Source organism: Aquarana catesbeiana, linkage group LG03 (assembly GCF_042186555.1).
Source record: "Aquarana catesbeiana isolate 2022-GZ linkage group LG03, ASM4218655v1, whole genome shotgun sequence".
Lineage (NCBI taxonomy): Eukaryota > Metazoa > Chordata > Amphibia > Anura > Ranidae > Aquarana > Aquarana catesbeiana.
The window spans coordinates 67,095,768-67,117,457 of NC_133326.1; the positions used below are offsets into that span (position 1 = coordinate 67,095,768).

Consider the following 21,690-nt stretch of genomic DNA (forward strand, 5'->3'; position numbering starts at 1 on the left):
AATGGTGCACATTTTGCGTTTTTGTTTTTTGTTTTTTGTTTTGTTTTTTGTTTTTGTATACAAACATTTTTAAATGTGTGTTCATTTTTTAAATCTTACATAAAATATACTGACTTTGACCCTAACTCTAATGCCCCGTACACACGGTCGGACATTGATCGGACATTCCGACAACAAAATCCATGGATTTTTTCCGACGGATGTTGGCTTAAACTTGTCTTGCATACACACGGTCACACAAAGTTGTCGGAAAATCCGATCGTTCTGAACGCGGTGACGTAAAACACGTACGTTGGGACTATAAATGGGGCAGTAGCCAATAGCTTTCCTCTCTTAATTTATTCTGAGCATGCGTGGCACTTTGTGTGTCGGATTTGTATACACACGATCGGAATTTCCGACAACGGATTTTGTTGCCAGAAAATTTTATAGCAAGCTCTCAAACTTTGTGTGTCGGAAATTCCTATGGAAAATGTGTGATGGAGCCTACACACGGTCGGAATTTCCGACAACAAGGTCCTATCACACATTTTCCATTGGAAAATCCGACCGTGTGTACAGGGCATAACCCTGTCACTGACCTGGATCAAACCTTGATCTTGCTGCTTTTTTTTTTTTTTTTATTTGTTTTTGGGGTTTGTTTTTCCTCTAGCAAGGAGAGAAAGATACAATGCATCTTTTTCTCCCATTAAAAAGAGCATACACAGTGACAGGCTTTTCAATGCTACCTAAACAGAGGCTATCACAACGATCACTTGATCGTGAATCAGGCTTTCTGGATCCCAATTGGTAGTACGGGACCCGGGGCTCTTTGTATATATGTATGTATGTACATGTGGCAGGAAGGGGTTAAAGTTTAGAAAATAAAATAACACCAGTGGATTCTTTTTTCCAGCTCGGAAAGTTGTATTTAGAAAGAGAAGAATATGGAAAATTACAGAAGATTTTACGCCAGCTACACCAATCTTGTCAGGTAACATCTCTGTCTTTATTATAATTCTCAGTATTTGTCTGCCTTTGTAAATCTGTGGTATAGGTGAACTTTGGGAAGAAATCACAAAAAAAAAAAAAAAAAAAAAATATCCAGTTTTGTCCTCCCTAAAAGAAATCCTTAAAGTAGAATTCCCGAATACACCTAACCAGTCTTAAAAGTGGCCCCTCCCCCCCTCCTAAAACCTATGCTGACTAACCTGTGTAAGAAGGATGTATATACTTCCCTATTTTCAGCCCACTCTGGTCCGGTCCCATGATCCCTTGTGTCAGCTGCAGGGGAGAGGAGAGAGGGCTTGACCACAGCTGGGAAAGCCTGGAGTGGCGATGTCACCCATAGGCCTTCTTTATTGTTGGCACTCCCTCCTGTGAGGCAAACAACTGATTGCATAGTTGAAAAAAGTATATCTGGACTGTGTTACTTGCTAAAGGATTTGTAATTTTATTCATCCATTTTTTTAATTCACACACGCTCTACCAAATGCACTGATTTTAAACCACGCATCAAACTGTAATTTGTATATAAATGTGACATCTTAACAATCAGCTTAAATGTTGTTGTAAACCCAGTGAAGTGACTGTCATCGGAGTTACAGAGATTAAACCAATCCTCCTACATAAGTTGTACTGGTTTATCTGCAGCTATTTGTCCTGTTCAGTACTTCCTCGTAAAAGGTTTTTTCGCAGACTCACAAAGCAGGTGACGGGGAGCTGCAGTTACACACTGTACAAGAGCTGATAGGAGGTAAGGGATACACCCACTTCACACAGCACACAGTAACAGAGCTGAGGCTGTCAATTACAGGCTGTGTGCTGGAGCTCCATCCTCTGTCACCTTTTTTTGGTGTAAGGAAAATTTGTCAGACGTGACTCATGCTAATGACATAGAAACGAGACAGCAGAGAGAAACAGGACTTCGTGCAAATATGTGCTTTGTTCAGTTTTCATTTCTGCGGTTTACAACCACTTTAACCAATACAGGGCACTTTCACCTCCTTCCTGCCCAGGCTGATTTTCAGCTTTCAGCGCTCACACTTTGAATGACAATTGCGCGGTCATGCAATGCTGTATCCAATTTTTAAATTTTTTATAATTTTTCTTCCCACAACTAGAGCTTTCTTTTGGTGATATTAAATCACTGCTGGGCTTTTTATTTTTTGATAAAAGAAAACGAGAATAGACCGAAAATTTTGTAAAATATAAAATGTTTTTCTTTCTGTCAGAAAATTTTGTAAAAGAACACTGTATTTATTGGCGTATAACACGCACCTTTTCGAGTGCAAATAGTGTGTGCGTGTTATACGCCAATAACTCAATTTTAGCTGCCTCGGAGGGGACAGGGAGAGGGGCGGGACGAGCGCCGTCAGATTACATTACATTACAGTGAGAATCTCCTGTTTACTTGACGGCCTCTGTAATAGGAAGTCCCGTCTCCTGGGCCGCCATTGGACCACTGTTCTGTCTATCATGGGAGATTCTCACTGTGTGTAATCTGTCGGCGCTTGTCCCACCCCCCTCCCTGTTCCCTCTAGGCTGCAGATGGGCATCAACCAGGCTGCACTGATGGCAATGGTGAGGCTGCTGCACCGATGGCAATGGTGAGGCTGCTGCACTGATGGCAATGGTGAGGCTGCAGATGGGCGCTGACCCTTATTTTGCTTCAAAGTTCCTTATTTAAAATTTTAAGGTTTTTTTCCCTAAAACTTCCCTCTTAAAATAAATGTGCGTGTTTATACACCGATAAATACGGTCATTTTTCTCCTTCACTGATGAGGCTTTACTCATGGGCTCTGATGAGGCACTGATATGCAGCACTGATAGGCGTCACTTATGGGCAGAAAAAACACAAGGAGAGGAGGCGCCTCTAAGTGCAGTATTTAAAACCAGATTTAATAAAAAACTCTGTGCAGAACACTCACATTTAGTAGAATAACATAAAGCATGTATTATTCTACTAAATGTGAGTGTTCTGCACAGAGTTTTTTATTAAATCTGGTTTTAAATACTGCACTTAGAGGCGCCTCCTCTCCTTGTGTTTTTTCTGCAGATTTTTGGGGCTTAGGTTCAGCTCTTCCAGGAAGGCAGCCATCTGTGTGGACTTTGAATTTTTTATTGAGTCTGTTTGCCCACATAGACTTCTTATGGACTTTATTAGTCATAATTACCTCTTGCCATCTACATAATGGGAACATAGGAATGCCCAGCCTTTTTGCGCCTTTACTTGCTTACAATGTCACTTATGGGCAATGATAGGTGGCATGGATAGGCAGCACTGAAAGGCAACATGATCAGTGCCCTGATTACCTATACATGTCTCCCCTGTGAGGAGATGCCGCTGATCGGCTCTCCTGTCCTCACACTCTGTCAGTGTGAGGCCAGGAGAGCCGATAAATGGCATCTCCTTGTTTTACATGTGATCAGCTGTGATTGGACACAGCTGATCACATGGGTAAAGGGACGCAGCTCTTTACCAAGATGGGGGTTGCGCCGCCCGTGTCACAGCGAGACGACATCATATGGCATCAGCCCAGAATGAGAAGCGCCCCGCTCCATTGTCATTTTACTATACAGAGGATGGGAAGCGGTTAAACTACATAACAAAGTAAAATTCAGTTATCACAAAGTTAATAAAAGGGTAAGGTCAATAAAGAGATCAACTAAAATAAAATTGCGTTTTTCCACACTGGATAAACAGGGGTCACCACTAGGGGACATAAAAATCAATTGTTTTTATGTGCCCTGTTCACACTGCAACACTGGTTTTGATCTATGGCGCAGTGCAAAAAATAGCAACATGTCTGGATGGTGGTGCATGCCACCGCACATAGCAATGCATTGCACTACTGGGTGAGTACATATAGAGTGAGAAAGTTGAAAAAAAGTAAAAAACAAGTGATATGCACTGAAATGTGTGTCACACCGCTCCCTACCGGTTCTGACACTGACATCAGCCCCCACAGCAAAATGCTTTTATTGTGCAGGCTAGTGTAAACCTAACCTTAGTGTTACTAATCCCATAAGAGTAAAATCAGTCTGTATATGCAGTAAAGCATGCTTGTTATACTTGCTGTGAAACCTAAGGGGTTAATCCTGCAGATTGTGCAAAAAGGCTGTTTGATCCTGTCTTCTCTGATCCTCCCCTTCTTCCACAGTCCCCAATCCATCTCCTGATAGTACAGAGCCCTAGGAGGCACTCTGCACATGCTCAGTTTGGTGTTTTGCGAGAGAGGGGTTTTTTTTGTTTTTTTCTTGGGAGAGTGCATGAGATCGGCACAGGACTTTTACAGGGACTTTAATCCTGTAGCTGTGGTATTTGGAGGATGAAATACTTATCTGTAACGTATTTGTGGATTTATTTTTCCATCATTAAGACAAGTGTTACATGTGTTTAGACCGATGATGGAGAGGATGATCTCAAGAAAGGAACTCAACTCCTGGAAATTTATGCTTTGGAAATTCAGATGTATACAGCACAGAAAAACAATAAGAAATTGAAAGCACTATATGAACAGTCCTTGCACATCAAGTCTGCAATCCCACATCCTCTTATTATGGGAGTCATCAGAGGTGAGAAACTTGCATTACTCTTTATTTTACAGATCTGGTGTTATGTGAATGGGGAAAAAAAAGAAGAGATATCTAATTATCCAGTATTGGTCTGTTTGACACAAGATTGTACTGTGGAAGATTAAGCTTGTTTTATTCTTAAAGTAATATTAACCACTTCCCGCCCGCCCTATAGCGGATTGACGTCCGGGAAGAGGTTGTGTTATCCTGACTGGACGTCATATGACGTCCAGCAGGATAACATGCCGCAGCGCGCCCCCGGGGGCGCGCATCGCGGCGATCGGTGGAGCGGTGTGTCAGTCTGACACACCGCTACACTGATCTTGGTAAAAAGCCTCCGGCGGAGGCTCTTTACCACGTGATCAGCCGTGTCCAATCACGGCTGATCACGCTGTCAATAGGAAGAGCCGTTGATCGGCTCTTCCTCACTTGCGTCTGACAGACGCAAGTAGAGGAGAGCTGATCGGCGGCTCTCCTGGCAGGGGGGGTCTGCGCTGATTGTTTATCAGCGCAGCCCCCCCGCAGATCACCCCACTGGACTACCAGGGATGCCACTAGGACCACCAGGGAAGGGGCAACGTGGATGGCCAGGTATGTACCCCATGGCCATCCACATGTGCCCAATCTGTGCCAATCAGTGCCCACAAATGGGCACTGATTGGCACTATCATGCCAAAGATCTGCCCAGCAATGACCAGATCTGCCCAGCAATGCTATATCAGTGCCACCTGTCATTGCCCATCGGTGCCACCTGTCATTGCCCATCGGTGCCACCTGTCATTGCCCATCGGTGCCACCTGTCAGTGCCCATCTGTGCCCATCAGTGCTAGGGCTGCAACTAACGATTATTTTCATAATCGATTAGTTGGCCGATTATTGTGTCGATTAATCGGTTAATAACCTTAAAAAAAAGTATGGTGTATAATTTAGTTAATATGTAAAGTTTTAAAAAAAGGCAATTCATTCTCAAATATCTCTATGCAGTAGTAAATATAAATAACCAACTATATGGTTAGGGAGCAAAATATCGAATCCACTCTGAGATTAACAGACAGAAGAGATATACTGTATATACTATTAGAGGAGATATACTGTATATACTATTAGAGGAGATATATACTGTATATACTATTAGAGGAGATATACTATTAGAGGAGAGATATACTGTATATACTATTAGAGGAGATATACTGTATATACTATTAGAGAAGATATACTGTATATACTATTAGAGAAGATATACTGTATATACTATTAGAAGAGATATACTGTATATACTATTAGAGGAGATATACTGTATAAACTATTAGAGGAGGTATACTGTATATACTATTAGAGGGTGAATCTGGTAAATATCATCAGACTCAGAGATCACATTTTTTTATTAAAAAACAATGCCTTCCTTCAAAAAAAATGTAATTTTAAGAACGTTCATTCGATTTTCTAATCGTTAGTGGGGTCAAATCGACGTTCGTTTTCAACTACAGTGACAGGAAAATAGAAAACGTCTTGGTCAAAGGAATTTTCAGACAGTGTATGTGGTTTTCGTTCAGAAATTCATTTTAAAAACAGAATGTTAAAAACAAGTGAAAATTTCAAACATTCTTTCATTCAGTGAATATACAAAGATTTTTCATCTGAATATTCTCGCCTGAAAATTGATCCGTGTGGCCAGCATAAGGCTCGGTACTCACCTATGCAGTTTGCTTTTACGTTTAGTAACATAATGGGGTTAAAAAAACGAAAAATTAGCCCTATATAGTACAAAAAAAGCAGATAATCACTACTGTAAGGGGTTCATATTTTACAGTAGCGATTTACTCTTTTTGTACTATAAAGGGCTAATTTTAGTTTTTTTATGTTACTGGCCGATTAATCGATTATGAAAATAGTAATCGATTAATTACATAATCGATTAGTTGTCGATTAATCGATTAGTTGTTTCAGCCCTAATCAGTGCCCACCTATCAGTGCCACACATAAGTACCCATCAGTGCCACCCATATATGCCAATCAATGCCACCTACGAGTGCCCATCAGTGCCGCCTATGTGTGCCCATCGGTGCCACCTATGAGTGCCCATCAGTGCCACCTATCAGTGCCACCTATCAGTGCCGCCTATCAGTGCCCATCATCAGTGCCCGTTAGTGCCACCTCATCAGTGCCACCTCATTGGTGCCACCGTATCAGTGCCCATCAGTGCAGCTATATCAATGCCCATTATTGAAGGAGAAAGCGTACTTATTTACAAAAAAATTTAACAGAAACAAAGAAAAACTTGTTTTTTTTTCGAAATTTTCGGTCTTTTTTTATTTGTTGCGCAAAAAATAAAAACCGCAGAGGTGATCAAATACCACCAAAGAAAGCTCTATTTGTGGGAACAAAATGATAAAAAAATTGTTTGGGTACAGTGTAGCATGGCCGCGCAGTTGTCATTCAAATTGCAACAGCGCTGAAAGGTGAAAATTGGGCTGGGCGGGAAGGTGTCTAAGTGCCTGGTATTGAAGTGGTTAAAGGTTAATTTTTTATTTAATGTTAAATAACAAACATCAATAGTGGTGCACAGAGCAACCCCTATCCTCCTCTTCTTGGTTACCCCGCCAGCGCTCCTGGCTCCTCCTCAACAAGTCCCACCTTGGCAAGCCGCTTGCTATGGGGGCACTCATTCATGCTTGCTCCTGAGCCCCCACTCTGTGTATCCATAAGACGCACAGAACGAGGCTCGGCCCCACCCCCACTCCCTCCTTACTGGCTGTTATTGACATTGGCTCCCGTTGCTGTCATTTAGCCAATCAGAAGGTAGAGACCCGGTAGAGCAGCCATTCTCATGCACATTACTGGATCGATTCTTTATGTACTTTTTATGTTTTGGTAAAGTAATGTAATGTAATGTAATGTTACAAAATGTAACTCTTCAACATGCTATTCGGTTATTTAGCGTTTTTTTTTCTTTTTTTTTTTTTTAATCCATGCAAAACTAACATTCTCTACATACAATACTGTACCTACCTTTTGAAGAGTTTTTATCCTGCCCTACACAGTTCCTATACTATGCTTAATGCTGTAAATCCAATTTAAATAAGTGTTATTGACCATACAAATTTAAAGATGAATTCCAGGCATGGTATTTTCTACATGGTTACATTGGTCCAGCTTGCATACACACACACACACACACACATATATATACAGTTGTGCTCATAAGTTTACATACCCTGGCAGAATTTATAATTTCTTGGCCATTTTTCAGAGGAATGATAACACAACTTTTCTTTCACTCCTGGTTAGTGTTTGGCTGAAGCCATTTATTATCAATCACCTGTGTTTTACTCTTGCTCTTTTTAAATCGGGACAAGCATGGAGGGGAGGCTGGGGTGGAGGAGAGAGAAGGGCCGGTGGATAGGGAACCTGCCGAGCAGAAGCGGCGGCGGCGGTAAAAAGCACATGTTTTTGTAAAAACCGAGGGGGGGGGGGCGGGAGGGGTGGTCAGAGGAGGGGGGGGCGGAGCATTAACGCGACGTCCGGCGTGTTTAGACGCCCACATCGCTGGCTACACAGGCTATAAAGTGCACACTTTTTTCAGGTGCACACAGCATATGGAGGGACACAGAGCTGATGGGCGCATGTGAGGTGGGACACAGGCATTCTCCCAGGGAGCATTTACTTAAAACACTAGACTGGGCATTGGTAGCAGCGGCAGTTTCTGAACTACATCGCTCAGCAGTCAGTGTTTTTTTGTGGTACCTCCACCTTTTGTTGCTTTGCACTATGGGTAGAAGAGGTACAAATACCCCGAAAACCAGAGGCTCTAGGGGATCTCCCTCAGGCTCTGAGAACCCCCCTTCTGCAGCACCTTCCCCCCCCTGAAGGACCTGGGATGGCTGGCCAGGGAGAGCCGTCTGGGTCAGGGGCTGCATCTGCCTCTGGCACTTCAGCCCCTGTAAACATTACGCAGGAGGTTTTTTCCCTCAACCATTAATGGATTAGAGGAAAGATTAATGGCCTTAATCGCATCTTCACTCAGTGGAAGAAAATGCACCAGGTTTCCCTCTGTTACCCAGGACCCTCAAGCTGAGGAACTCTGGGGGAAAAAGGAGAGGAATCCCTCTGAGGATCGGGATGGGACTGATGATTCCTCTTCTGAGTAATCAAGTAGAGAGGGACCCTCTTCAGCTTCTCAGGATGAGAAGGTGTTAGTGCAGATTCTTGCTGGATTGGTCCATTCCACATTTAAGTTACCCGTGTCTGAGTCAGTTAAAGAACCCTCCTCTTCTTTGGGTTCACTGAAACCTCCTCAAACAACACATGCTTTTCCTGTTCATAGTTTACTAGAAAAGCTCATTTATTCTGAGTGGGATCACCCAGATAAACATTTTTTTCCGCCTAAAAAGTTTTCAACGCTTTATCCTATGGAGGAAAAATTTAGAAAAATGTGGGGTATACCGGCAGTTAACGCCGCCATTTCCTCCGTAAATAAAAGTCTGACTTGTCCTGTCGACAATGCTCAGATGCTTAGGGATCCAACTGATAAAAAAAAAAATGGTCCGAAATCAAGAGGACCTTACCCATCAACATTCTGGAGATCCGTGCAGCGTATCTAGCCCTAAAGGCCTGGACTCTCGGGCTACAGGGTTGCCCTGTCAGGATCCAGTCTGACAATGCCACAGCAGTGGCTTATATCAATCATCAAGGAGGCACCAGGAGTCGTGCAGCTCAGAGAGAAGTGAACCAGATTTTAGTCTGGGCAGAAAAGCATGTGCCATGCATATCGGCAGTTTTCATTCCAGGGATAGAGAACTGGCAGGCGGACTATTTGAGTCGCCAGCGGTTAGTCCCGGGGGAATGGTCTCTTCACCCCGACGTCTTTTGGGCCATATGCCAAAGATGGGGAGTTCCATCTCTTTGCATCCATGTTCAACAAAAACATCAACAAGTTTGTGGCAAGAACAAAGGATCCTCTTGCATGCGGGACAGATGCGTTGGTGATTCCGTGGCATCGGTTCTCACTGATTTATGCATTCTCTCCTATTCTGCTACTGCCATGGCTCCTTCGCAGGATCCGGCAGGAGAAGAAGTTGGTACTTCTGGTAGCCCCAGCCTGGCCCAGGAGAGCTTGGTATGCAGAAATAGTAAGGATGACAGTGGGTTCCCCGTGGACCCTACTGTCACGTCCAGAGCTGTTATCTCAAGGTCCAGTGTTCCATCCTGCCTTACAAACGCTAAATTTGACGGTTTGGCTATTGAAACCCACGTTCTGAAGAAGGCTTTCAGGTCCTGTGATCTCTACCTTAATCAATGCAAGTAAACCAGCTTCCAGAGTGATTTATCATAGAGTTTGGAAGACTTATGTATCCTGGTGTGAAGCCAGGGGTTGGCATCCCAGAAAATATGTCATAGGTAGAATTCTTTACTTTCTACAAATAGGATTAGAAATGAAGCTGGCCTTGAGTACCATCAAGGGCCAGGTCTCGGCCTTATCAGTATTATTTCAACGGCCACTTCACATTCTTTGGTCCGAAAGTTTATGCAGGGGTGACGCGTCTTAATCCTCCGGTTAAGGCGCCCCTAAACCCCTGGGACTTGAATTTGGTTCTGTCAGTTTTACAGAAACAGCCTTTTAAACCAATACGTCAGATTCCCTTGGTCTTGTTGACAAGAAAGTTAATTTTTCTGGTAGCCATTTCTTCTGCTAGAAGAGTATCAGAATTAGCAGCCCTTTCCTGTAAAGAGCCTTATTTAATCATGCATAAGGATAGAGTGGTATTGCGCCCTCATCCTAGCTTTCTACCGAAAGTGGTTTCAGATTTCCATCTAAACCAAGATATTGTTCTGCCTTCCTTTTTTCCAGATCCCTGTTCTACGGAAGAAAGGTCACTACATTCTTTGAATATAGTAAGGGCAGTCAAGGCCTATCTGGAAGCAACTGCTCAAATTCGCAAAACGGATGTTTTGTTCGTACTGCCAGAAGGTCCCAATAGAGGACAGGCAGCGTCAAAGTCTGCCATTTCGAAATGGATTCGACAAATGATTATTCAAGCTTACGGTGTGAAACAAAAAATTCCACCTTTGATTTTCAAATCAAGGCACACTCCACAAGGGCGATTAGTGCTTCTTGGGCGGTGCATCACCGGGCCTCTATGGCTCAAATCTGCAAGGCCGCAACCTAGTCTTCAGTCCATACATTTACCAGATTTTATCAGGTGGATGTGGGAAGGCATGAGGATATCGCCTTTGGGCGTAGTGTGCTGCAGGCAGCGGTAGGAGGTCCTCAGGTCTGATTACAACCTACGTTTTGTGGTCCCCTCCCCTCAAATAGCATTGCTCTGGGACATCCCATCAGTAATTACTGAGGCTCTGTGTCCCATGATGTACGAGAAAGAAAATAGGATTTTTTATAACCGCTTACCTAGGGGGTTGAACTTCCTGTCTAGGGTGTGACCAGTGTCCAATCACCTTGTAATACCCATAACCATCAGTAATTACTGAGGCTCTGTGTCCCGTGATGTACCTCAAAAGAAAAGGATTTTACAGGTAAGCTGTTATAAAAAAATCCTATTTTTCCATAGCAGGTGCCGTCACTCAGCCCGCAGTCGCCGCAATAGGCATCTGTCAATCCCTAAAGGACCAATTTAAACAGGCCCTTAGAAAGCTTGCTGAACTACCTAAGGCATTATGTTTTGCCATAGATGCCATTAAAGATTCTGTTCACCAGGCATCCCGCCTTATGCTTATGCTTGTGCATATGCGTAGAATCCTGTGGTTAAAAAATTAGTCAGCTGAAGCACCATGTAAAAACCTCCTAACTGGGTTCCTCTTTCATGGGGAGCGACTATTTGGAGAAGACTTGAATAAATATATCAAGACAATTTCTAGTGGGAAAAGTACTCTTTTACCAGTCAAAAAAAATATAAACGCCCTTCATTTAAACAGGCTCTTCCCCCTGCGCCTCCACCGTCAGACTCTAGAGGAAGATCTCAGAGTCAGATCCAGGCTCAAAGGAAGCCCTGAGGTAGGAAATCTGCAAAACAGAATCCTAAAGCCTCATCATGAAGAGGCAACCCCCCGCACCAGGTAGGGGGAAGACTTCTGTAATTTTCAGAAATCTGGAAAAAGGGAAATTCAGGACAGATGTTTCATCTCCACGGTAACGCTGGTGTACAAACTGGAATCCACCGTCTCGTTTCCTGAGGTCAAGCATTCCCAAAGATCCAGAGAAAGGACAATCTCTGTTTCAGGCACTAGACCGATTAATATCTCAAAGGGTGATCAGACAGATCCCCACAAAAGAGCAAGGTCTGGGGTTTTATTCAAATCTTTTCATGGTACCAAAACCAAATGGAAACGTCAGACCCATTCTAGATCTAGAAAGCTAAATCAGTTTCTGAAGATCCATTCCTTTCACATGGAGACAATCAGGTCAGTTTCTGTCCTTCTAGGAGGAGAACTTCTGGCGTCAATCGACATCAGGGATGCATATCTGCAGGTCCCTATATTTCCCGCTCATCAAAACTTTCTGCGGTTCGGGTTAGAACAGCAGCATCTACAGTTTATAGCTCTACCCTTCCAGCTAACTACAGCACCCCGGGTGTTCACCAAAGTGCTGGACCCACCTCTAGCCAGGTTAAAGGCACAGGGCATAACAGTCATAGCGTACCTAAACGATCTATTGCTTATAGATCAATCGGTGCCTTGTTTGGAGCAAAGCGTACACACTACAACCAACTATCTGAAAAAGTTGGGTTGGATTCTCAACCTAGAGAAATCTCTAGTCTCTGAGCAGAGAGAGGTGAACCATATTCTAACTTGGGCAGAAAGGCATGTTACATGCCTTTCGGTAGTCTTCATTCTGGGAGTAGAGAATTGACAGGCGGACTACTTAAGTCGGCAGAATTTATTCCCAGGGGAATGGTATCTTCACCCCGATATATTTCGGGCTGTTTGCCAAAGATGTAGGACTCCGGACATAGATCTTCTAGCATCCAGGTTCAACACGAAGTTAGTCAACTTTGTGGCCAGAACAAAGGATCCATTCGCATGCAGAACGGATGCGTTAGTGACCCCATGGGATCAGTTCTTGCTGATCTGTGCATTCCCCCTATTCAGTTGCTGCCTCGACTTCTTTGCAGGATCAAGCTGGAAAGAAAGCTGATAATTCTGGTGGTACCAGCATGGCCCAGAAGGTCATGGTACGCAGAAATCATAAAGATGGTAGTGGAGGGCCCATGGTCCCTCCCACTACGGCCTTCTGACAAGGAAGTTGGTATTTTTGGTTGCTATATAATCAACACAGAGAGTTTCAGAATTGGCTGCTCTTTCTTGTAAAGAGCCATATTTGATTTTTCATTAGGACACAGTGGTGTTACGCCCTCGTCCAGGCTTTTTGCCAAAAGTAATTTCAGGTTTTCACCTGAACCAAGATATTGACCTGCCATTGTTTTTTCCAAAACCATGTTCCAGGGAAGAAAAGTCACTACATTGTCTTGATGTGGTGAGAGCAGTGAAAATCTATTTAAAGAAAACTGCTTAGATTCGTAAGACTGATGTCTTATTTATTCTGCCAGAGGGTCCTAAGAAAGGACAGGCAGCGTCAAAATCCACTGTCGCTAAGTGGATTCGACAAGTGATAATTCAAACTTATGATTTAAGGGGTAAGATTCCCCTGTTTCAAGTTAAGGCGCGTTCTACCAGGTCGGTTAATGCTCCTTGGGCAGTGCGTCATCAGGCCTCCATGGCTCAGATCTGTAAGGCCGCAACTTGGTCTTCAGTGCATACATTCACAAAATGTTATCAGGTGGATTTAAGGAGGTATGAGGCTATCGCCTTCGGGCGCAGTTTGCTGCAAGCAGCAGTATAGATCCTCAAGTCTGGGTGTACCCTGCAGGTTGTGTCTCCCATCCCTCAAGTGGCATTTCTATGGGACGTCCCATTAAGTAATTACTTAAGGCTCTGTGTACCATGATGTACGATAAAGAAAATAGGATTTTTATTACAGCTTACCTGTAAAATCCTTTTCTTGAAGTACATCATGGGACACAGAGGTCCCTCCCCTCTTTTTTGGGATTTAAGTATGTTGCTTTGCTACAAAAACTGATGTGCTCCTGGAAGGAAGAGGGGTTATATAGGGAGTAAACGTCCTTTGATTGGGCTTACCAGTGTCAACACCTGTAGGTGGCCTATAACCCATTAAGTAATTACTTAAGGCTCTGTGTCCCATGATGTACTCCAAGAAAAGGATTTTACAGGTAAGCTGTAATAAAAATCCTATTTTTGTACTTTCTTGGAGCGTTTTTCCAGCAGAAACGCTGCTAACAGCGGTTTTGAGCTTTTTTTTTTTTTTTTTTTTTTTAACCCTTTCACTGCACAAACGCTGCTAAAACGCTCCTAAAACACTGCTAAAACACTACTACAAAAATTTATTACGGCATTTTTTCTGGCATTCTTTTAGCTTAAAAAAAAAAAAAAAAAAAAGCTAGTGTGCATGGAGCCTTACAGGGGATTTCTGTAGCATTCATTCCTTTGCCTTCCTCTTGTGCCATTGAGCCTCCATATTAAATGTGTGCGCACAATAACCTTTTCTGTGTTGTAAAATATCATGTGGAACAGCACATTGTCTATGACGTAAATGTCATGTTTTCTGTGCATCTTCTACCTACTGAAGGAAGTGACTCAGCTTTTTATTGTGGTATAAGGCTATTCTGGGAAAATGCATTGCCTACACGTATTTTGTATATCACATTTTCCAACGTAACAGTCAATGAATAACACCTGCTGTGTTGGATAACTGAACTTTGGTTTGCAAATTCATTTGCATTCCATAATTACCCTGTATTTGTTTCAAATAGATTGTAGATATAACTCGTATGTTTTTATGCACAATTCAGTCTTATTATTGAAGTTGATTTTAGTTATCAAGTATGTTCTCTTAGAGCCCTTGCACACTGGGGCGGTTTGCAGGCGCTATTGCGCTAATAGCGCCTGCAAACCGCCCCGAAAGTGCCGCTGCTTTCATTCCAGTGTGAAAGCCCCGAGGGCTTGCACACTGGAGCGATGCGCTGGCAGGACGGTAAAAAAAGTCCTGCCAGCAGCATCTTTGGAGCGGTGAAGGAGCGGTGTGTATACTGCTCCCTTACCGCTCCTGCCCATTGAAATCAATGGGACGGCGCGGCTATACCGCCGGCAAAGTGCCTCTGCAGAGGCGCTTTGCGGTGGTATTTAACCCTTTGTCGGCCGCTAGCGGGGGGGGGTAAAACCGCCCCGCTAGCGGCCGCATACCGACGGTAAAACGCCGCTAATAATAGCGGCGTTTTACCGCCGACGCCCCCCGCCCCAGTGTGCAAGGGCTCTTAATAGTGTTAGAGAAAGGTCTAACTGAGAGAAATTTGCATGACCTCCTTCTAAAAAAGTGTATGCCTGGTTGCCTTCGGCTTCAATACTTTTTGTCCCTGACCTGGGACAAATATGCAGGAACACTGAGTGGCATCAGATCTTCTGTTGTAATTTAGAAAGTTCAGAGGCCAAAAAATTAAGCCTGACAATGGCAGCCAGAACTTTAGAAAGAGGTCATCAATATAACACCACTGATTTATCTCAGATTAGGTTTCCTTTAAATGTTTCATTATGCATGCACTGGTCTGCAGTCATCATGGTAAACAATCTAAAATTGTGTTGGTGCAATTACAAGCCCAAGCCCTTGTACTAAAATGACCTTAATTACAACCTACTGCATGTCACCAAATTGTTAAAGTAGACCTGTAGCCAACACTGAAAAACTTGCTGCAGCACTTCATTATAAGCGCATTTATACTTAGTTTTATTAGTCGTCCTGCAAATTCCTACAAATACTGGTTGATCTTGCCAGTAAAGTCTGCCTACTGCAGCGTCCCGTGATGGTGTGGCAATGATGCTGCACTGCACCTGAATTTAGAGCAGAGTTGCCACTCCCATGTAATCTCCTGAAATCCTCGCACTGTGAGCTGCAGTGTCCGGAAGTGAGAGCATATGAAGGAAAAACTAAGGCAGACTTGGTTTGCATATGAAAGTGTTTTTTTTTTTTGTTTTTTTTCTTTAAGGATTGTACTGCACATGGTTTTGGTACTGTAGTCACTTAGATTGTAAGCTCTAATGAGCAGAGCCCTCTGATTCCTACTCTGTTGCATTGTACTGTAATTGTACTGTCTGCCCTCATGTTGTAAAGTGCTGCATAAATAAATCTTGTATAATAATAACCTGCCACCAGCAGACCCTTATCTCCATGATTAACCTCTTAGCGCCGGCGCCTCCAGGCACTTTAAGAGGTTTATGCCGCCAGGAGGCAGGGCGGGGCTTAAGATCGCATGACCGCCATGAATAGCTGTCACGGTGGTCACGTAATCCGAAAATTCCCTGCGATCGGGAGCGTTTGGATAGGGGACAGTGACTGTGCCAGGAGTGCGCTCTCTGCACAGGTACAGTATTGGCAGCAATTTACGCAAATATGCGGCCTCTCTGCGCTAAGGACCAGTGCCGAAAAGCTGCATATTTACTGTCTGGCAATCTGGCGGTACTGTCTGGCAATCTCTTCCCATTTTTAATAATATTACGACTGTAATACATTATAAGTAGAGGTCGACCGATATGGGTTTTTCTCTGGCCGATGCCGATGCCGATATTTACAAATCGCGGTGGCCGATGGCCGATATGTGATGCCGATTTTTTTGGGCCGATATATTAGGCCGATTTTTTTTTTTTTTTTTTACCTTCATCTCATAAAATCTAACAGTTAGACCCCTTTCACAATGGGGCGTTTTTCAGGCGCTTTTGGGCTAAAAATAGCACCTGTAAAGTGCCTGTCAAACGGCTCCCCTGCAGTCTCAGTGTGAAAGCCCGAGTGCTTTCACACTGAGGCGATGTGCTGGCAGGATATTAAAAAAAGTCCTGCAAGCAGCATCTTTGGAGCAGTGTATACCACCACTCCTGCCCATTGAAATGAATGCGCACCACTGTCGAATCGCCTGCAAAGCATTTCGGCAGCAGCGCTTCAGGGGTGCATTTAACCCCTTCCTCGGCCGCTAGCTGGGTTATAAGCGACCTGCTAGCAGCCGAATAGCGCCGCTAAAATGACGGTAAAGAGCTGCTAAAACTAGCAGTCTTTTACCGTCAATGCATGCCCGCTCCAGTGTGAAAGCAACCTTCAGTGATACGGAAATTTTTTTACATTTAAACATTTATTAAACAAAACAAACCTCCAATCAGTTCACTTGTATGTAGAATTTAGATTAAAAAAATATAAAAAAAACCTCTCTTAAATATTAAATACACAAAAACAGGTAATCAAAACTTCTGGATGGAAAAAAAATGGGCTAACTTTACTGCTTAGTTTTTTTTTTTAAATTTATTAGTGTATTTTTTTTTTTAAATTACATTTGAAAGACCGCTGCGCAAATACCGTGTGACATAAAATATTGCAACAACCGCTATTTTATTCCCTAGGGTCTCTGCTAAAAAAAATATATATAATGTTTGGGGGTTCCAAGTGATTTTCTAGCAGAAAATACTGGATTTTTACTTGTAAGCAACAAATGTCAGAAAAGATTTAGTCTTTAAATGGTTAAACTGAGAACTTCTACACACGGAATTTAGTTCATTCAGAAGTGTAAACATTGTATCCTTCAGGTTCTTTTTATCAGATTTGGCAGGCTGCCCAGAGAGAGGGAGAAGTCGCTTCACACAGGCAACTAAACACTGACTTCTATTACAGAAGTCTTTTGCAAGTCGCGCTGAAGCTATATCGGCTTTTTTATCAGCACAATCGGCCGATGCCGATTAAGTAAAAAACACCAAATATCGGCCGATATATCGGCTGGCCGATATATCGGTCGACCTCTAATTATAAGGCACACAAAATAAGGTGTTGAGAATAGTCAACATGAAAAATTATGAGTAGGGCAATTCCCAGTTGATACACTGTGAGAACAGTGAAGGAACACAAAAAATTACTTTAAGCATATATAGACAAAGTAAAAATATATAACATTGTGGATTTAATTAGGGTAGGATTGAGACTGCAAAAAAGGACAAAATCAAAGGACAAGGCTGAGACAGACTCTTGAATGGGTATACTCCTGTGGATCTGCACATGGTTTTTCACCATGATGTGGCCACCTACTTGGGAATGTGTATGTTTAATAGACTGCTCAGTGTCCTAACCAGGTATCCAAGAACTCCTATTTCACCTCATTTGATAAAAAGTGTGACATCCATCCATCACATTTCTGTGGAGCCTACCCATTTTTTTCAGACCAGTAACTGGTCATTGTGGTCATCAAGTTGGTAATAACTATTGATCCTGCATTTCACAGACCAAAAAGAACAACCATCTCTGTAGTGAAACGTGGACATGGCAGTAATAACCACTTATTTCATGTTTTTTTTTTTTTTTTGTTTTACTGTTTCAGAATGTGGAGGAAAGATGCACTTAAGAGAAGGAGAGTTTGAAAAAGCTCACACAGATTTCTTCGAAGCATTTAAAAACTATGATGAATCTGGGAGCCCGAGGAGAACAACGTGTTTGAAATACCTGGTCCTAGCTAACATGCTCATGAAGTCTGGAATAAACCCATTCGACTCTCAGGAGGTATGGATGCCTCTGTAGATTTTGTGGATTTACTGACGTTATCTGTTCAGTTTTATTAAAATATTATTTTACCTTCTAGGCTAAACCTTACAAAAATGATCCAGAAATTCTAGCAATGACAAATTTAGTAAGGTAAGTCATAATTAAATCTGTTTTTTTGATTATAAAGTACTAGGAAAAGCCACCATTCTTAACATTTCACACATCAAGGTTTAAAGCAGATTCCTTTTCAGATAAACACCTAGTATCTGTAATGATGTAAAAGTGTCATGAAGTGCTATTCATCTATCAATCTGTCAGCTTAAGGAGATGAATCCTTCTTAAGAGCTCGTTTTTAAAGTATGGCGATTTTGGATCGCTTTTCAAAAACTTTCTGACATGCTGCTTGGAGGCAAAATGTTGCCTCCTGAATGCAGCGCTGTGTTTTACACACAGTTGTGGCACAGTACTATTCACTTGAATGGGTTGTGTTTGTGGTACTGTCTGGCAAACGCAATAGGTCGTATACATTTCACTGCCCATCAATATGCACATTCATGGCTGCCGGCCATGTTACCTTAACTTGACGTGACTCATGGGGTGATAAAACAGTAACTCGCCCGCCTGTTGTTACTACCCCCTCATCCACAGGTGTGAAGAAAGCCTAAAGTATACATTTGTTTGACATATAGTAATTTAGTATATTTTTACAAAGTTACATTGGTCCTGCAGCGTTTCGGCCGCTAGCAGGGTGCTTCTAACCCCCGCTAGCCGCCGAAGAAAGAGTTAATAGCGCCCGTGTTGCGGCGCTGCCGAAGTGCTTTGCAGATGCTTTGGCAGCGCTGCCAATTTCAATGGGCGGGGCATTTTAGGAGCGGTGTATACACCGTCCCAAAAGATGCTACTTGCAGGACTTTTTTTTTTCCCGTCCTGCAAGCGTACCACCCCAGTATGAAAGCACTCGGGCTTTCACACTGGGGTGGCTTGAGAGGCTTACAGGTGCTGATTTTAGCGCTAAACTGCCTGCAAAGCACCCCAGTATGAAAAGGGTCTTAAAGTCAGCAGTTACAAAAACTGAAATAAACACATTCACCTGTCCCACGATCCAGCGATGTGCCCACCCAAGTTGTTCCTTTACTCGATCTTCTGTCCCCAGTGCCGGCATCCCAACTGTAGGCACCTGGCTGAGACAGCTTGTGGCTTTGAGCCGTGCTGCACATTGTGAATGGTCCCGCAGTCTTCTGGGACCTGTAACGTGTCCTGGAAGACTGTGGAAAGGAGGGGGAGAGGAGAACTTCCTGTGCAAACATGGTACCCGCTGCCCCTCTGCTCAAAAAAAGTTCAATCTAGTGAAGAGGGGGGTGGAGGAGGCCTTAAAGTGGAACTTCCCCTTTTGGGTGGAGCTCCGCTTTAAGCCAGAGCCATAAAATGACTCTGAAGAACCTTTCCTAATAGTAATCCGATAATTTATTCTTATTTAACAAATCTGTCTGTTCTGTCTTTTAATAAAGTGCCTATCAGAATAATGACATCACTGAGTTTGAGAAGATTCTGAAAACAAATCACAGCAACATCATGGATGATCCCTTCATAAGGGAACACATTGAAGGTACCTAAACCTTACAATGCAATGAAGTGTGTGTTTTGTAACTGTGAATCTGTATGTTGTGTTGTAAATAAGTATGCCCAGTAGAGGGAGATCTGGTCTATATCTGTTGTGCAGTAAAAACAAAAGGATTGCTGCATTCTTTGAGTTTTTTCCTCGTAACTGCTGAATGCGAAGCTTTTCTAAACCCAGCTCCGCTTTAAACAATTTACAAATAAATTGGTGCCCCATCCAACTTAAAAACAAGTAAACCGTTGATGATTTCAATACTCACCTCTTATACAGCACTGTCTCCCACAAATTCATCTGCCTATTCTCTTCTTGGTTGAGTGCTGCCCAGCATTATTCAACTCCCTTCCTGTAAATGTGTTGTGGGTCTCCAGAGGACGCCTCGCCAAAGGATTTGCGCTGATATAATGATTTGAATAACGGCTCTGACATGAAGTCAGCACTACTCTCTGCATAACTGAGGACCACACAGTGCTAGAGAATTGAGCTGTGTGCATCATATGACCAGCCTGAAGACCTCTAGAAAAGATAAGTGTATATAAAAGAAAAATGCATACTGGGGAGAAATTCCAGTGGGGGAAAAAAGAGCTCTGGAGGTGGAAGAGGAGAGCTGAGTGTTACAGTAAACCTGTATATTGACCATTCATGAACAATTTATGCTAACCCTACTGTATATTCACATATTAGCCTCTGCATGTTGGAGAGGGAGATTTAACCGCTACCAGGAGTTTGCACAAGGCTGATCAGTCTCTCCCCATGTGACATAGCTGGATGTCTGAGTTGCCAGTTAGCCAATTACTTATTACCAGTGCTGTCACTGTGCACCAAATTATTCCCTATAACTTGAATCAAATTTTCTACGCTCCACGTAGCCAAGTGGAGTGTGACAGAAGATGAGCATGTGTTGGTAGTGCGTCCAACTTTAAAGTTAACCTCTTAACGTTCACTTTAAAAGCGAGGTATGGCCAAAGATATTTTGGCAATACTTTTTCCTGTTGGATTCAAAGAAGTGCATTTGCTTGTGATCTTCTGTGACCCAGAATCAGCCATCAGCCAGCTAAAGCCTGCTGTCAGTTCATGTTACAGAGCCGGTCCAGGATGGATTCTGACCATATTGTTGGGATCCACTCAGCTGCCAGATTGACAGTTGGCTCCGGCTCTTCGTGTATGACAGAGAGCCTAAGCTCCCCCTCCAGCCCAAGTCTCTAGTGAGCGCTGGAAGGTCAAAGCGCAGAGCGGTGACTGACAGTCACTGCTCTCCGCTCCAACAAGACTGAGTACTGAGCAACCAGTGATCATGTGATTACTAATTTCTCAGTCTTACAGCCGGTTGGGGACAACTGCAGCATTACATGGCTGCTAGAGCATAGAGGTGAGTATGTATGTTTTCTTTTAAGTAACCCTAAACTGCTCCTGGTGCACAGTGCTGGATCAAACTCAGTCTCAGATAAGTATTTAAGGGGGGCAGGGGGTAGCTTCACAAAAAAAGGTTTTTTACTTTAATGAAGAGATTGTATTAAAGGAGTTGTAAAGTCAGAAGATCTTTTTATCTTAATGCATTCTATGCATTAAAATAAAAAGCATTCTGTGTGCAGCAGCCGCCCCAGCACCCTCTAATACTTTATTTGAGCCCCATCTCTATCCAATTTCCACAAGTTTCTCGACCATCGCGCACTCTCCCTCCTGATTGGCTGAGACACAGCAGCGGCGTCATTGGTTCACACGGCTGTCAATCAGGGGAGAGAGGGGGTGGGGCCGAACCACAGCTCCGTGTCTGAATGGACACACCGAGCTGCAGCTCGGCTCGAATGCCCCAATAGCAAGCTGCTTGCTGTGGGGGCACTCGACAGGAGGGAGGAGCCAGGAGAGGGACCCAAGAAGAGGAGGATCTGTGTTGCTCTGTGCAAAACCAACTGCCTAGAGCAGG

General features: G+C 43.2%; 1 protein-coding gene across 4 annotated transcripts in view; it reads left to right on the plus strand.

The window, feature by feature from the left end:
- Window positions 1-21,690, plus strand: part of COPS2 (COP9 signalosome subunit 2) — a 77,493-nt gene that overhangs the window by 38,598 nt on the left and 17,205 nt on the right. For all 4 annotated transcript variants that reach the window (XM_073618661.1, XM_073618662.1, XM_073618660.1 and 1 more), the window contains 5 exons: window positions 896-973; window positions 4,383-4,557; window positions 17,991-18,169; window positions 18,249-18,301; window positions 19,660-19,757. In XM_073618661.1, the coding sequence (XP_073474762.1) occupies window positions 896-973; window positions 4,383-4,557; window positions 17,991-18,169; window positions 18,249-18,301; window positions 19,660-19,757 (583 nt within the window). The remainder of the gene's footprint in view (window positions 1-895; window positions 974-4,382; window positions 4,558-17,990; window positions 18,170-18,248; window positions 18,302-19,659; window positions 19,758-21,690) is intronic.